The sequence below is a fragment of the Sinohyriopsis cumingii genome, chromosome 9 (genome assembly GCF_028554795.1).
Source record: "Sinohyriopsis cumingii isolate HCF-2022 chromosome 9, ASM2855479v2, whole genome shotgun sequence".
NCBI lineage: Eukaryota > Metazoa > Mollusca > Bivalvia > Unionida > Unionidae > Sinohyriopsis > Sinohyriopsis cumingii.
Genome location: NC_142969.1, coordinates 79,703,485 through 79,722,754, shown reverse-complemented (window position 1 = coordinate 79,722,754; position 19,270 = coordinate 79,703,485). Strand labels below are relative to the sequence as shown.

The 19,270-nt window shown below is 34.4% G+C and overlaps 1 protein-coding gene across 1 annotated transcript; it reads right to left on the bottom strand.

Moving 5' to 3' along the window:
* Window positions 1–7,928: 7,928 nt before the first annotated feature.
* Window positions 7,929–18,969, bottom strand: LOC149792091 (uncharacterized). Its single transcript, XM_089969330.1, has 4 exons — window positions 18,868–18,969; window positions 16,598–16,645; window positions 15,465–15,638; window positions 7,929–11,129 (listed from the first exon to the last, which is right to left on the bottom strand). The coding sequence occupies exons 1-4, from the start codon at window positions 18,962–18,964 to the stop codon at window positions 10,906–10,908; spliced, it is 543 nt and encodes a 180-aa protein (XP_089825456.1). The 5' UTR covers window positions 18,965–18,969; the 3' UTR covers window positions 7,929–10,905.
* Between the last annotated feature and the right edge of the window lie 301 nt (window positions 18,970–19,270).

The following is a 19,270-nucleotide window of genomic DNA, read 5'->3' as shown; positions in this document are numbered from 1 at the left end:
CGCAGAAATATGTTTTGATAATAGAAGAGGATAAAGGAATGAAAACAAATAGTAGTGAATGTGGGCAATGATAATAATGAGGAAAATCCTGAAATGTTTTATGACAATAAAATTCCCTTATGACAAGTGTAGTAGAAGATAATTTAAAAAGAAACAAATACTTCCAACTCACGAATGTAAATATGAGACTCATAATCAACTTTCAGAATTATTCGTTTTTCTGATTATTGTAACACGGACTATAAACAGTAATGACTATCGAGAATCCTTTGTTGGGCAAATGCATATAGGGATATGTGAATGCAATTAATCACAGTTTCTAAGACGTAGAACTATATTACATTTCATGGTGTAAGTTTTAAAAGGCTCGAACGAAATATATTTAAGCTGTCGTCTTGTATGTGTATTACAAGCGTGGAAGGTCTTGTATTAAATACGTGAAAACATGAAGGAAGGAGTATATACATTTTGAAGTTAATTTCGATTTTATTTACATTGAATATGCGGAAATTGGGTTTTTATAGCTTTTTGAATATATCATAAGGCAAATACGCGTTGCCTTAAGTTACAAACGACATTTACAATGATCAATGTTATATCGACCCATCCCTAGCTTTGGTCAGGTCGACAAGTTCTTAGCATATTTTATTTCATGGCTGGCCGCTGGATAAATATTCTTGTAAGTTATCTTTATTGATATTTCTTGCTTTAACCTACTTTTATATTTTACCCCATTGGAATAATAATCAGCAAACACACGCCATAAAATAATGGCTATTTTATTAAACCCGAAGAGATAGAACCCATCAGAACATACCTAAAATGGAAAAAGTAAATTCTAAGATGACTTTTGTGAGATATATGGGAGACATGCCAACCTGTCTTGAGTGATCGTAAACCAAAGAAGATTCTGTTTCATGTGGGTAGGGTATATTGCTATCGCAAGTTAAAGGAATTATTGCCTCTATCTAATAGCTAATCATTTGGGGAAACTAATTTTGAACAGGGCCGAATGGGTACGATTTGAATCCATCTATGACAGTACTATTTGAATAGTTTCACAGAAAAACATTTCTGATTAAGGCAAGTCATTAATCGCGATGCTGTATTAAATTAAAATATTTGAGATTCCGACCTTTGAGAGAAGTTTCTAAGAAGAGGAATGATCTTTACACGACAAGCAAGATAAACTTTACAAGACTTTAAGATCTTAAAACTGAACAAATGAATGATATTACTTACGTCCTTTCGACGGTATTTTTAACCGTTGTCAACCAGCTGATATCATTTCATCAGTATCACTTAAGTAAACACATTTTATTAACTAACTGGTAGCCATTGATTCACCAATACCAAAATGTTAAATAAAACATCTGCAAAAACTACTATTATTATATGCTTATTTATTTCTCTGTTATCGTGCAGTATTTTACGATATTGAACACGCGTGCAATTCATATTGAACTCAGTGAATAAAGGAACTACTTTCTATTGCAAACAAACAGTGGACGCAGGAGCAAGCACTTGTGATTATTTTATTTTTATGTGGATGAAATAAACCAGCTGAATAAACTAAAGTAGATGTTTTGTGAACTGCCATCTACGAGCAGCTTTACAACATTCCACGTTAACCTTTTGATACAATGTTTCGGATTAAAGTTAGCTATAGACGCCATACAGGGTCCTTACAAATAACATGCAAGCGACAAGGCATACACTGTCTTCTTTAACTGGTAATAAGAATGGCATGTTTGCATCCTGGATTTCCTCAAAATGTACTCTATTAGTGCTGCAAATCTGAATTACACGAACTATATCACCGGTCCTAAAGCTTGACTACAAATTTCGAGCGACTAAGTTCAAATTTATCTGGACGGAGTTATGTGTGCATTAATAAAGTTGATGTTGTGTAATAATAAATCTGCGCTTGCGTATTTAGTTTGGAATTGGGAATTCATTCAGGTACTTTGTTTCTTCTAGTGTATTTGTGTTTATATAATTAAGCTTAGGTAGAATAAGAAAATGTCCACCATATAAAAAGGTATTGCATTTGTATGGGAAAATATGAACTCGTTTTGTGTGATGGATATACTGTACTCTCAAGGTCGTGCGGTATATCATCCGAAAACATCATTTATATTTTCCCATACAAATGCATTAACCTGTAAATACATCTTCATAAATAGAAGGCAATTAAGAGAACGATTGCAGAAAGTTACTTAAACGTGGATATTCCAGGGGCAAATATATAGTATTTTTCTGAATTCTGTACTCAGACTGAATGCGGATAACGTAAAAGATTTATACAAAGATGATACATTTTGGATCGGGCAAAGTGCAACTTTATTTGGCCAATAAGATGGTAAGAGCAACATAGAAGGAATAATAAATTATACATGGTTTTATAGGACCATGTATTAAAGCAGCCTTAGCAGGAGTTACATGTCTGCGGCTGCAGTAGGAATGTTTGAACAATTTCATGCAAACATTTCACGTGATGTAACGTAGAACACAAGGTCGCTGTTGCATAGCAACGAAGTCCTTAATATTGACATTCGTCTCTTATGAGTAGATATCACAATGATTTACCTGAATAGGTGGATAAGAAAAATGTTTGCATTAATAACGTAATATGGATGACAAATGGATATTTTATTTTGTATTCCATCAAAAGAATAACATCTTCTGTAACAACAACACATACAACTTCTAATTATGACCTTGAAATATTCGCGCATTGATTTAATAAGTGTCCCATTATGTTAATATTATAGCTGACTCCGAAGTTAAATTTGAAATAACTGTAACTCTGTACACAACTGTAGAAAATGGGTACCTCTAGGAATACTAAATTATAAATAAATAGGCATTTTAACACAAAAATTTAGTCAGACGATATCCATCATTACTGAGAGAGAACGGATTTATAGAGACTATTATAACGACAGATATATATATATATATATATATATATATATATATATATATATATATATATATGCGAGAACTTATGCATGTAATGTCTGCACAATTTTGACACTAAGTGTATGAACTTAGATTGACTGTAATAGTGTTCATTAGAATACAGTTGATATAAATGCTAAAAAAAGATTCAAAGTATAGATCATACATTATAATCATAAAATATATTGCGAATAATGAATTTGAAGATATCATTACATCAGTACTAGAGTCTAACAACAACTGCCACATGGTCTTTTTTTTTTATACAGCGAAATGCATACCAACACCATTCATTTTCTCTCTCTCTCTCTCTCTCTCTCTCTCTCTCTCTCTCTCTCTCACACACACACACACACACACACACACACACAGAGCGAGGCAACCAATATGCTACTATAGTCAAAGAGGATATACCTTTGAAACGTTCTATGAATAATATCTAATCTAATAATAATAACATAAATTACATCTTGCAAGATAGTAGCATTTCAAAAGGAGGCTATGCACAACCCAACCATGATTCCAAAATAGAAGTATTGCAGAAGAACGCTATGTACTACATTCCACCCATCACTCCAAAAAAGTAGTATTTTAAAAGAAGGATATATACATTCTACCACCACTCTAAAATAATAGTATTCAAAAAGAAGTCTTTTACATTCTAACCATCACTCAAAATAGAAGTATTCAAAATGAAGGCTATTACATTCCACCCATCACTCCAAAAATGTTGTATTCCAGATTAAGTCTACGTACATTCCACCCATCACTCCAAAAATGTAGCATTTTAAAGGAAGGATATATACATTTTACCCATCACTCGAAAGTTGAAGTATTCAAAAAGAAGTCTATTAGATTCTACCCATAACTCCAAAATAGTAGTATTCCAAATGAAGGCTAAGTACATTCCACCCAGCACTCTAAAATATAGGCATTCCAACAGAAAGCTATGCACATTCACCCATCATTCAAAAATAGTAGTGTTCCAAAAGAATTCTATTACATTCTATCCATCACTCCAAAATAGTAGTGTTCCAAACGAAGGCTATTACATTCCACCCACCCATCACTCCAAAATATTAGTATTTTAAGGGAAGGATATATACATTCTACCCATCATTCCAAAATAGTACGTTTAAAAAAGAAGTCTATTTAAATTCTTCCCGTCACTCTCAAATAATAGTATTTCTAAAGAAGTTTATGTACATTCTACCATCACTCTAAAATAGTAGTATTTCTAAAGAAGTCTATGTTCATTCTACCATCGCTCTAAAATAGTAGCATTTCTAAAGAAGTATATGTCCATTCTACCATCACTCTAAACTAGTACTATTAAAGAAACGGCTATCAATATGTTCAGGAGGTCATGAAGCATTTCAATCTGCAAAACGGTTGGTCTCTGTTTTTAGACTTGCATGACTGCTATTTATACGAGGACGAATTTGTATTAACAAAACAAACGGTCTTGCCGGAGCTAGACATATAACTCATCCAGTGTAACGGAGGGCAATAGTCACTAAATGTGTAAGGAACTGACCTCTAAACCAGACTGGATAAAGCCCAACTTCATCTGTTTAAATATTTTAGTCCATTTTCTAGTCCTATATTAAGAGTTGATTTCTTACCTTGACTATTAAATCGTTGTCAGAGAGCAATACTTCACAGACTGGTACCAAATCATTTATACCATTAAGACGTTGTTTTAAAAATAAAACCGTCTCTATTTTTCAGCTTCAAAGAGAATGATTAAAGTCATTGGGAAGTACGCACAACAATTATTGGCCGTTATGCACATACATTTTATTAAATGATATATTATGTCTGCGTTCATTACCTGTATTAAGTGTGATTGAATTTCCGCGATATTAACTTTAGCCAACGAAGCAAATAGTGAAATGATTGTATCTGACATATTATTTTTATATTTGTAAGTTGAGATATCGTTATGAGAGATACAATGACTAATTATTGAATACTATGTTTACAATTTAGGTTCAACCAATATATTGTAACGTTTCCTTGAGAACAAAACCACCTAGATGATTAACACTTCAAATTTATCAAAAAAGTAATCTATTTCCATACAATCTTAATTCCTTTGTTAAAACAAGTTGACTGCAAACTCTGTTTATTTCTGTGAATAATACTAGACAATTATGACAAAACACAAAAGACGAAAACGCCTGTTAGAAATGTATATGGAGAACACGCTTGCATTTGTGGCTCTTGGCTTAAGGAACCAGATATCGATCGCAATTATATATTTCAAACGCCCGCCGGACACGCAAGGAAATGTATCACCACTTTGTAAGGAAATATGGAAGACAGACTCAAGTTACCGGGTCTTGCGCTTGTTTGGTGCATGTTAAATGGGAACGCACTTTGCAGTGCTTCTTTTTCAGGCGAAAGACAATTATTGGAGTGTTCCCATAATGCAATAAACGACATGATCAAGCTATATCGTGGTAAAGGAAATAGTTCTCACCGAATTGTCCATACTCATCTTAATCCGAATTATTTATTTACGTCTTATCCTGTTCCAAGACATTTCTTAACTTATGAGTAATCCCTTCTCATAGCATGAACTGAGAAGAAGGTTATGATGCAACCCTTATCATACCAAATTTTTGATAGTACGGCTGACATTCAACATGACCAATAAAACTAGCTGAACATCACGTGTTGATATGACAATGGCAGTCTCATCGACGTTTGAAGATTCGTTGCTATTTGTTTTTAGTAATTTCTTTGCTGCGCAAATTGTGACACCACGAATGTGACCGCGAAATAGTTACTGATGTTATCGTAGACATCGCTGGTATATTTCATTACAGCTTGGTGTGATTGTTCGTGAAGAAATCTGAAGCGGTGACACTCAGCTGACGACAACGCAAACTAATTGAAATGGTCAGACCGGACATCATTGTTAAAAAACATATACCTATGCAGGGTCTCGCGCAATGATTTCGGCGAAAGCTTTGAAATCATCATCGCCAAGCAATGGTGGTTTATTCGATACTTTCAATGACGCTTCGGTGCTGGTATTTACTAGCTTGATACAAACTTGATATAATTTCTGTCTCCACAACGATAAGGCACTTGACTGCATTTTATAAAGACTCATCTTCTGTCATTTTCTAGAACTCGTGATTTCCATTGCTGAACTTATCTTAAGCTGACGATCGGTAAATCTATTGGTTGGTTAATGTCAAAATGACCCGCTGAGCTACGTAATTTATCGTGCCAGTGTCCGTTGGGGCTACGCAATTTATCATGTCAGTGCCCGTTGGGGCTAAATTATCAACCAATAGCTCATTCACCACTTAAATACCATACGCAGCTGTAGTAATCGCATATGCATTCTTGTAGCAAAGGTTATCAATATTGGTTAATATAACAGGCAATGATGATTATGATAGTACAATAACATGTTCTCCTGGAACATGTTCTTAACGCATTGAATCCATTTTGCCTCTGATTTGCCAATCGTCTATTGTTAATTGCAGCACAGAAGATAGTGACTGAGCTTTTTACGCTCACGTGACTCAATCATGAACTCATAGTAAATATTTTGCCCATCGATTCTAAAATAAAGAGTTATTTTCTGTTCTAGACGTTTTTTTTATCCCGTTCAACATGCCAAGGTGAAAAAGCGTAAACGGCTTTGTCGTTACGAAATTCACCTTTCGCTATGCAGATGCGCTTATGCATGGCCAGAAGGACATGTCGTAATAATTTTATCGGACGAGGAACTTATCGATGAAGATCACACTATAGTAGTGTAACAGCAGGTTCAATTTGTTGTCATTGTCGCAGTTCCTCCGTGAATATGATGCACAGTGGCGGGGGAGTCATTTCTCCTAAATACATGCCTTTTCAGTCTACAGCCACATTTTCAAATGTCACAAGCACCTTGCATTAGGACAACTCAAAACGGCGAGAAAATAAAATAAAATATCAAATATACGACCCTGCATGGCACTACGTTAGTTTGGTTTGAAGTCGATATTTCCTTGTTTTAAAGGACCACACTACAATGTCACCTTTTGGTAACCTCTGAAATTTTTGAAACACGATAATGCGACAAATATGTTTTTTATATAATTATTTAAAAAATAAAATTAATGATTATACACGCATGATAATCTGTTTCTGAGGAATATAATCCTTGCAACCATAAATCCTCGTGAACTGTACATGTTACATGCTGCCGTTCAACAAACCCGGCAATACTAAACTTTGAAAACTTATATAAACATCGTATCATGATCATATTGATATATATAGCAGTTAACAATTGAGATCTCATCGTTTATGTGTTAACTTTTCTATTTTGCCTACATTTCGACCTTCACCCCTTGAAGGCCCCGAAGCTGAACCAGACTGGGAATGAGAACATTATTATCTTCACCGATTTTGTCCTAGTTTATTTGGCGATCAGTATACAAAATTTTAAAGTTAAATTAGCGTATTCAGCTAATGTTAATTAAACTGAAAACAGTAGATCTCTCTTAGGGGCGATTTTTTTCTTCCGCAATGCGTTCTATTTGAATATGTTTTTTCGTTATTTTTTAATGAATACTGCCTTTCATTCCACGATTTACGTGGTTACAAAAATTCATGTAGTAACTGCTTGCTTGTTTGCTTCATGTCAAATTGGTAGAATGATTGTTTTTTTTTCTGCTTTATTTGTGGGGAACTTTCGTAAGGTGTTTGGTACAACTCCTTGATTAGTTATGTAGGTATTTTGGTCATTCGGCAATATTCCAAATTGCCAAGTTTATCCCTGAGTCGTCTCTCTGGTGAAATTTCATTTCTGCCAGGTGTTCTTGACCCAAAATTTCTGGCGATGAAAATGGACCGATGTACAGATAGAAGGGTAGAGGTACAAGAGATAGAAAGCGTATGTACCTGATTATGTTCTGGGTATATACATTTATGTATGTATAAAACAAAGCCATGTCTTTAGATAGCTGAGTATTTATTTTTTGAGAATATCAGGGAACAATGCTCTTTCTGTATCGAATTTTGACAAAGCTGTATATGAATACAAAATACATTATATACAATGTGACTTACACATTATTTATCCCTAAGAATTGTTTTCTAAACACTATTAACGCATGCGACAACACTTAAAGAACGTAGGAAATTATGAACTTTTGCTGAAAATTAAGGTAATTATTTCATTAAGTACATACCTTCAACTTTATTTTCTACCGACATTGAACCTAGGAAATTATAAACTGTTGCTGGTCTATGTAATGTTATTATTTCATTAAGTACATACCTTCAACTTTATTTACTACCGACATTGAACCTAGGAAATTATGAACTTTTGCTGAAAATTAAGGTAATTATTTCATTAAGTACATACCTTCAACTTTATTTTCTACCGACATTGAACCTAGGAAATTATAAACTGTTGCTGGTCTATGTAATGTTATTATTTCATTAAGTACATACCTTCAACTTTATTTTCTACCGACATTGAACCTAGGAAATTATAAACTGTTGCTGGTCTATGTAATGTTATTATTTCATTAAGTACATACCTTCAACTTTATTTTCTACCGACATTGAACCTAGGAAATTATAAACTGTTGCTGGTTTATGTAATGTTATTATTTCATTAAGTACATACCTTCAACTTTATTTTCTACCGACATTGAACCTAGGAAATTATAAACTGTTGCTGGTCTATGTAATGTTATTATTTCATTAAGTACATACCTTCAACTTTATTTACTACCGACATTGAACACCTCTACTTAGTTCAGTCAACAAAGGGTAGATAATCAAAATATCCAAAAACAAAAACCCAGCAATCCTTATTAAAACTATTTTAACACAAAATGACAAACACAAAGCATAATTGATTAATCCTTACATTTCCTGCCACTGTCTTACCATTTTACGTAAAATTTAACCAAATGTTTTCTTTCAATTTAATTTTCATTTATTCGTAAAGCTTCAAGATAAACAATTTGTTTATAAATAAAAGATACGAAACCGCCATTACACATGGCTGCCAAATCCATAAATCTATAATGTGTAACTTTATTCAGACAAGTGCTAATGACATTAGCGATATGCTAAATATTTTGTTATAATAAAATCACACGATTTAAATCATATTTCATCCCATAGTTTGTGATGTTTGCGTTGTACCAATCCTTAAATGTTGACTATTTTAGAAATAAAAAAATCTTTTTTTGTACATGGGTTATACCAAGCGGAATTATATTACCTATCCTAATATAAATATGACCGGTCATTACTATAACATTTACAACACAATTCCACTTTTAATTTCGTTCTGAGATGTACTGTCCTTTTTACAGACATATATTTGCCATTTCTTTTCAGATTTAGAAACACCTGTACAGTATATTCAAATACACTATAACCTAATAATAAACCCTTTATTACTTTTTGAACACTTCCTATCCAAACTTGAACACGCACTGTCCTTGACCGAACACGCAATCCGGTACGCTATACACAACGTCAAGAAGTACATTATCAAAAGCCATACGAAAGCCTTACGTACACAAGAACGCGGACAATGTGGATATGGAAAAGACAATTAGACTGTCAAACAGTCGTCATACAGTTTCACATACCCACATATATTTGACACAAATGTAATATTTATAGCTACTTGTTCGAGTCCATTGTACGGAAAATCCAGACTGCAACAATACACGACTACTTATGTTTAGGTTAATGTACATGTATAATATCATTATAATTTAAACCACTGACATGAGCCAAATTCACTATTGAGGAGACAGGGTGATCTCGTGATATTTAGAGTATTGCTGTGCGCTGACGCCTAACAACATTGTCTTTTTAATGGTGTGAAACGTTTCGTAACTTGTCTTGCTCCGTGAAAAACAAACGCGGAATACATTTGAAATTTGACACAGTCCATGAGTAACTGTTAATATGTCTTACATAAGGTCATTGCGCATGTTTGAGTGAGGGAGTGATTGTAACGTTGCGTAAATGTAGCATGCACAGACAGTTATTTAAATTAACCAGATCTAATATTAATTAATAACTAATATTAATTAATTATCAATTAACTAATATTAATTTTCAACATTCGAGTTTGTATCCAAATTAGCGACATTCGTGTCTAGGGACAAGTTCAATTTTCTTATTTATTTTAGATTTCCCACTTTACTAAGATTTGTATGAAACAATTCTGGCTTGAAATGACTCCTGATGTGTCAAATGTAACATAAAAATAAAAGAGATTTTAAAATGCGTTGACTAAGGGAAAAGTAAACATGAAATCGGTTGTATTTTTGTTCTGTAAAAAGCAGTGTTAAATATTGTGCTTTTGTTAATTCTCATTATAACAGCTGGTGACAGATATGTACAAAACACACAACAGAGTCATCAAGAGCAGATGTTGATAGTCTTTTTCTTTAAGGTTATCCGACAATGAGGCTCATGTAACCAATTGGTAATGACATATAACAGGACATCACTTGTGGGGAGGAGTGTGTAGGCTTGAAAGTGAGACGTCCTTCTAGTAAAATCTTATACAAACTAAATATTGGTTTAGAAATATACTGGAGCCCAAGTATAAATTTAGATATAAAGATCATATTCATTTATTTTCTTTGAAGAATATTAAGTAAGTTTCATAGTTAAGCGTTATGGTTCAAAGGTTATTATTCTCTAATCAAAAATATATATTTTATTAAACAACTATTTGAACTTAAGTCCTAAGTTTTACGGATCGGAATTTTTTTATCAGCTGAACGTCACTTGCAGGTTCAGGACGTTTACCACCGTGTTATAATCAATCACACACACACACACCCAAAAGCGCAAAATACACATACGCTTTAAACCGTGTCATAACGTGTACTTTAGATTTTCATGCCGTTTTAACGTCCCCTTTTTCCTTGATAAATAATATGATTAAATAGACTTTTGACAAATGTAACATTGTGTGCCGGAGCAATCGCTGCCGATTAGGAGGAAGTTGTTGGCCCGATTCATGAGACCACACTGATTAGGAATTCCGTTGGCAGCAGCCTGGAAAAAGACTCCGGGCGTACTTGGGAGCGGATCACCATTCAAAGCTGTCCAAGTGTTATCAGCCGCCTCCGTGGCTCCAGCCCAAAAATTACATGTACCAGTTGCTGTAAGAAGTCAAATTTACCTTAGTATTAATATGCTTGAAGCTGTAGAAATAATTTAAATTCTAATACTTATTTAACTGTAATGATGCTAATATTCCGTTACCAACATTTACAAAAATAACGTCAACTGGACTTTTTTTTTATAGGGCATATAAAACGTCAGCGAGGACTCTCATAGATTAGACCCTTCGCGTATTAATCTAATTACATCACACATAAATAAAGATAACGTCAACAAAAATAAAACGGTTTTCCTGACTACTTTCTTTTACCAAATAATGCAAAATAGAGACATAAACATTTTCATTGTATTAACCTGCTGAACCTCAACTAAAACACTATTCCTACATCCATATTTGACCAAACAGTAGCGAAATAGAGACTGAAATATGTTCTTGCCATTGTCTTTGACCCCAAATTGCAAGATAAAGAGGGTAACCTCGTCCTTGCCACTGTCTCTGAACTTAAATTGCAAGATGATGGTAACCTCGTCCTTACCACTGTTTTTGAACCCACAATACAAGGTAAAGACGGTAAACTCGTCCTTGCTGCTGTCTCTGAACCTAAATTCCAAGATAAAGACGGTAACGTCGTCCTTGCCACTGTCTTTGAACCCAAATTGCAAGATGATGGTAACCTCGTCCTTACCACTGTCTTTGAACCCACAATACAAGGTAAAGACGAGAGCCTCGTCCTCGCTACTGTCTTTGAACCCAAACTGCAAGATGAAGACGGTAACCTCGTCCATGCCCCTCCATTAGTTTTACACATTCTGAGGATTTCGCTGTTTGAGTTCACGGGCATAAACATATATTGGCTGATTCATAATATCAAAATAGATCATGACACGGCCGGCATTATTTCTGTCTGCGTGATATTCAATAGCCATATTATGTCAGAACAATACAGAAATATACTTAGCTGTCTGCATATTAGTTGTGCATGTTCGGGACCTGAACGAGATGACTGATGACATGCTAGGGACCTGAGCAAGATCACTGGTGACATGTTAGGGACGTAAACGAGATGACTGGTGACATGTTAGGGACGTACACGAGATGACTTTTGACATGTTAGGGACCTGAACGAGATGACTGGCGACATGTTAGGGACCTAAACGAGATGACTGGTGACATGTTAAGGACCAGAGCGAGGTGACTGGTGACATGTTAGGGGCCTGAGCAATATGACTGGTGACATGTTAGGGGCCTGAGCAATATGACTGGTGACATGTTAGGGACTGAACGAGACGACTGGTGTCATGTTAAGGACCAGATCGAGATGACTGGTGACATATCAGGCACCTGAGCGAGAATGGCAGATGACATGTTAGGTACCAGAGCGAGATGACTGGTGACATGTTAGGGACCAAAGCGAGATGACTGGTGACATGTTAGGAACTTGAACGAGATGACTGGTACACAAAACACTTTTGATCACAATGATATATAAAACATAACATGTCGCTGTGTCCCAAGCAGCTTTACTACAACACAAAACAGACAGACAGACGATTGAAAGTAATTGGAAATGAAGCTATTAGTCAAAAGGTGCACAGAAATACAACGCAAATAAGATATACAACCAAAATGCTAACGCAGTGAAAATACAACTATCCCTAATCAATTGGTAAATGGCTTTAGGAGTTGACGGCAACGATAATAAAATAATCGTAATTATTACATTCTTTGGAACTGATACATGTGTGCGAAGTTAATGCACTGAAACTGGGAAACGTCAGGGTAAAATATAACACAATGAATATTAAAAGTTTAAATGAGCTACCATGTGAACACACAAAGACATAACACTCGTACATATTACATGTGTCAGACATAAAGTGTGATACTAGCAACATAAAACATCTAATTAAAGACAAAGTGCTATCGCGTGGATAGATGTATGCGATAGGAATGTACCCTAACACTGAAGGTGTTAGCTGATTTATTTCCTATGTACTATTCGCAAAGGAAAACGTTTCAGATACAGAGGTGCATGTCAGTGTTTAGCGATTGCATTTCTTGCACTTAGTGGGAAGAATTGTTAAAAATCACCGAAAATAATATATACATAAATTAGACAATGCGACACCCTCTGGTTATACAGCATCTACTGAACTTCACAATCCTCGCTTCCGTTTGCTGGTCATTTCGAAAACCGCAATTGAATGTAATATTTGTTTGTAAAAATACTTACGATCTGCATTGTCTTCAAGTCATTTTGTGTCTGGGGTTTGTACAGGTTTAAGTGATGATTCTGATTTGTGACAAGACCAAGACACACCAGCAACAAAATATTTGATGTAAAATGTGTTTTCATTTGAATCATTTACCTCTTTGGTAAATTTTTCATTTCATTTTGCCAAATCTCCATCTTAGTGCCTAATGTATATGGACTTGGGATGGTCCAAAGGACTCTTTACGCAGAACTGTTTCTACCCTATAGTGATTTGCCATCCAAAATGGAACTTTTGTGTCGCTATTTTTATATGACACTTAATTTGTATGTCCCACACGAGACCAGCTTCTCCCGGAAGCCTTTTTGAGCTATATAGAAATGGCCAGGTTTTAATTCATCGGTGCGGTTTATAATGCAATGGGTTCTTATTATACCATTGAGTGCACATGCGCACAGCCAGGTCTATTTATTAACATTCCTGCTCTGATGCAGTTAACGGAACTGAGGCGAGAGAAATATAAAGACACGCTAACTTTGTCTCGCTTAACTGTGCAGTGTCAATCAGTCCTTACCCTCTAATGTACACAGAGATTCAAATATTTCAAAACCTCAAGCTCGGACACTATAGAGTAATCTTTACAGAGCAGCACTTGCATCATATTTTTTATCTGCAATTATTCGGGTGGCACAATAGTGGACGTTTCAGGCCAGCCATGTCGTAACAATGTAAACGGTGACAAAATGTATTTGGAATTTCTGAACATTTTTTCGATGTTGCTAAGGGTGAGCCCCACACCCAAGATGATCAATTAGCAATTATGCTGTAGAATTAGCAGCAATCTGATGCTAAACCATGATAATTAAAGTAATGATAATCAATAATCACTTACCTAACTTTGATTCCGTAATGTCACACTAATGTCATTTTCTATCCACTCAAATACTGTTTCTTTGCATCTCCTTGTAGCATACGTTATGTCAACTAAGAGCAGTGTGTGTGATTAGGATTTTTAACGTAGCTTTAAATAGCTATCCAGTCTACAACATCATTTAGTCGATCTACAGTGTACAGTTATTCCATTTACAACATGCGGGTAGTCTACATACAATATTCACTTAGTCTTCCACATCATCCAGTTAGTCTCTTTGCAGCCCATAGGTAATCAACACACATCATCCATTTAGTTTTGCAAATAATTATATTAGCCAACTTACATCACACATGCAGTCTATGTATGGCATACATTTAATCTCCTTGAAGCATACATTTAGCCTACTTACATCACACGTGCAGTCTATTTATGGCATACATTTAATCTCCTTGAAGCATACATTTAGCCTACTTACAGCATATATGTGGTTTACAAGCAGCCTCCATCTAGTCTACCGTATTATATATTTAGTCTACCTCTAACATACATGCAACTTACAGTTCGCATGTTACATCATCCATTTGTCCATGTCATATTATTATGTCTTACTTTTTGTATAAGCTAGAGGTAAACAAAAATATTTTACTCATCTTCAAGTTGATTTTAACAAACTTGCTGTTTTCGCTTCTTTCTGTTACTAGTTTGAGACCACAGAGACGTAACATTACAAAGCATAAATGTAGTCTGCTTACGACATACATCTAGTATACCTGCAATATACATGTAGCCTGCTTGCGGCATGTATCTAGTTCACTTGTATTATACACGTAGTCTGCTTACGGCATAAATCTAGCATACATGCAGCATACATGTAGTCTGCTTACGACCTACATTTAGAATGCTTGCAGTATACATGTTGTCTATTTACGGCATACATTTAGTTATCTTGCAGTATACATTGAATTATTCTGAATATTCTGTATATATTTCTAACACAGTTGAAGGAAAAACTCACTCAGCTTTCTGTATCGTCCAGAGTAGTATTAATTATACATAGAAATGGTCAATGTGAAATTTAACAATTAGCAAATTATTAGTTTAGTATACCCTAAATGATTCAATTAATTAAGTTTCTAAATGAATTAAAAGTATCCTCTCTCTGGTGAATGTGTACATTTCCCAACTTTCTCATATGAAGCCATAAAATACATGTTGTAATTATCTACCAAAGAGATAACATAATAGAGGAAGTAGAGGAACAGAGAAAGAAGGTAGGAGAGAGAACCTGTATTTGCAGCAAGCTGTCGAATCAGGCCAAAAGTTCCCAAATCAAGTCTCAGGAGGTCGCCTCCATCACTCTGACATGCTGCCCTTGCATCGGTGAAATTTTTCGGCGTGGTATAGAAGCGGATACACGTACCCGGGTCATTGGGGGTGTGGATGTAGTTAGCAGGGCAATCTGTAGTGAAATAGTACGAACATATAATTGTAATGGCATGTTGTTGAATGCAATGATATATAATGCTTGGAATAGTCATTAGTGACAAGGACAATCAATACTATCTTGTTTCATTATTTTCAGTGGTGGAATGGATAGGACAATCTATTGATAGAGTTAACCAAACGGAATTGTTATGTTGAAGAATGGATTTGTTATCTTAAAGAATGGATGTGCTATGTTAAAGAATGGATGAGTTATGTTAAAGAATGGATTTGTTATGTTAAAGAATGGATTTGTTATGTTAAAGAATGGATGTGTTATGTTGAAGATAAGCTTTTAACTTCAAATGTAAACGACGTTTTATCTGTTGTATTTGATGACATATAACACAAGAAAATTGCTATTTATTACCACTACTGATACGTGTTACTTGCTTATGGAAACAACAGCTACATTTTAAAGTTTATTATTGCTTCTTTATCCCGTCAATTGCTGAGATCCGTACCAATTTAATCAACATTGCACATTGAGTTAGCCAACCAAACCGACCATTGTACTATTGATGTGGTATAAGACATTGAAACAGTTTTGGAAGGACCTTAGTTGTTACTGCGTGTTTCCTTATGCATTCCTTTTTTGTACAACATCTCTAGATTCCTTCAGCTAGCAAACGAAACTTCCAGTTGGCGTCCATTTCAAGTTCTAGTTCGTTGCGTTACTCCACACTCCTGCACCCCCCACATCCCGACAAGAACTGTCTCTTGTTATATATTTGCCCATTTTTCACGGATTCAACTAATTTGCTAAATTTGTATGCTACATATAGTGTCCACACTGAACACAAATAGAGACAAAGATATATATCAAAGAAGAACGAAAGACAGGACGACAAAGGAGGAAAAAGAAAATAATTTGAAGGATGAAAACACGAAAGATTGCAACGTGCACTCAGGTAGGAAATATAAGAGTTAACTTACTATTTTGGTTTGCGAGCGCAGCTATGAAAATTAAAAGGATGAAAATACCTGAAATGTAAAGTTGAACAATGGTATGTTATATATAATTAAATAAGTACATCAAACTATAATAAATACATTTTTTTTCTCGAAGTACAAGGGTCAGATATTGAGCATGTAAAATCAAAGTAAAATATTACTCATGAGTGAGGGCGTTTGAGTTAATGTTTTGTACAATACCAATGTGCCCACGATAATATACCCACCCATTACCCAGCGTATGAGTTAGCATCCTTACTACCATCAGAAAGGATATAATTAGTATGTTTGTTATGACTGTGAATACACCGGAAACAATAACTAAAAATAGGCTGCGAATCCGAGACACCACATGTACCTCTTAGTGAACAGATCACCTCATTTAGTGGTGCGTTTTTGTTCTTGTAAACGTATCCGGTTTGAGAACATAGGGCAATATTTGCATAGATACTTGAATATTTAAGAACAACATCTGCATTTAATAATTGCCATCATTGTTCGGCTGTTTGCAACACAAAATAAAGGCATTGCATAACATTATATTTTAGAATGTACGGAATGTTTCTAAAATATAGTCTTAGTATAAATTAGTTATTTTTATAAATAAATGTGCAATACCTACACAAATGACAATTTTGTTTCGATACTTATAAATACCTTCATCCAAATATGATGAAACGGTCGAGAAAATATATATGCATAATTGACGTTGGTCCATTTCTACAAGTAGTACTTAAGCTTGCTAATTAATGAATGTAATTAATTACGTTTATGCTACTTAATTTCAACCAATCAGCAACCTTTAATATTGTAAATGCGGTATTGAATACAGCTCATAAAGCAATTAGTTACACGTGGAATATATGTTTTGCAGTGTCATTAAAAATTTCCAAACTGTGGCATTCCTTAAACATTTTTGCTTATCTTGTAGGACTCGCAATACCAGGAACAGTAAATATAATTTAGGAACTGTACAGTGGACCTGTGTACTTACAGACAAAAATGAACCTTTATACACACATCACATTTACAACCAAACACGGGGTTACACAGTCTATTAGGCAGTTAAATAGGACATCGTCACCATAATCTCTCGAACGATTTTACATGAGCTTGCACAATGGAATGGTCAATATAGTCTGTGTCAGAAACATGTTGTAAAACCATGAACAAACTTCTGTCTAACGAATTTGCGAATGAGTAAGTGACAGACAGACGGACGCACGGTTGCAATATGAGTACATACACACATCTACACGCATACATACACCTATATATAAACACATATTCATACACACATATATATATATATGCACACATACATACATACACACACACACACACACATATATATATATATATATATATATATATATATATATATATATATATATATATGTATATATATATACACATACACATGCATACATATACATATATATACATACATACACATATATAGATACATGCGTATACACACATACATACATACACACACACACACACATATATATATATATATATATATATATATATATATATATATATACACACATATAGACATACATACATATATATATACATACATATACATGTATATTCATATATATACATACATATACATACATACATACACACACATACACACATATATACATATACATACATATATATACACATACATGCACATATACACATATACATACATACATGCAGATACATACACACATATATATACACCCATACACATATATATAAAAATATAAAGAAACGTAAAGAAAACGCAGTATCTAAACGCATGAGTGAGAGATGTATGTATGTATGCATGTATGTATGTATGTATATGTGTGTGTGTGTGTGCGTGCTTTCGTGCGTGCACGTACGTACGTACGTATGTATGTATGTATGTATGCATGTATGTATATGTGCGTGTGCGTGCGTGCGTGCGTGCGTTACGTACGTAAGCATGTATGTATGTATGTATGTATGTATATATGTGTGTGTGCGTGCGTGCGTGCGTACGTGCACGTACGTACGTACGTAAGCATGTATGTATGTATGTATGTATGTATGTATGTATGTTTGTATGCATAAACAGTTTGACACTAAAACGACTGATAACTTGTGCACAGGCATAAAAAAGCACTCAGAGAGTTACATATAATTACATATAGAGGCACACAAAAGAAGTAAAGAGAGACAGCGAGAAAGGTCGAGAATGATTTAAATTAGATGAGTCGTATACAACATACCAATGATACCGCTAAACCCTCCTCCAAGACCACCTGACAGTCCGCTTGCGAGACCAAGCAGCGTCAGGGATAAAATTCCGGTTAGGACCAGTTTCATGATTGACCTATCATATAAAAACACATTGCTGGAAATACGTTTAATAAAAGAAGAAGACATTAAATTACATATTATTATCGATTGGTATGACGACTATACAGCACATTTTTCTTTATATCTATCTATCTATCTATGTATGTATATATATATATATATATATATATATATATATATATATATATATATATATATATATATATATATATATATATATATATATACAACATAGATTTTATTTGATTGAATATGCTTTGTAGTATTTGCATTAATTAAATACAACTTCCGATGTAGATTTAGATGTATGCT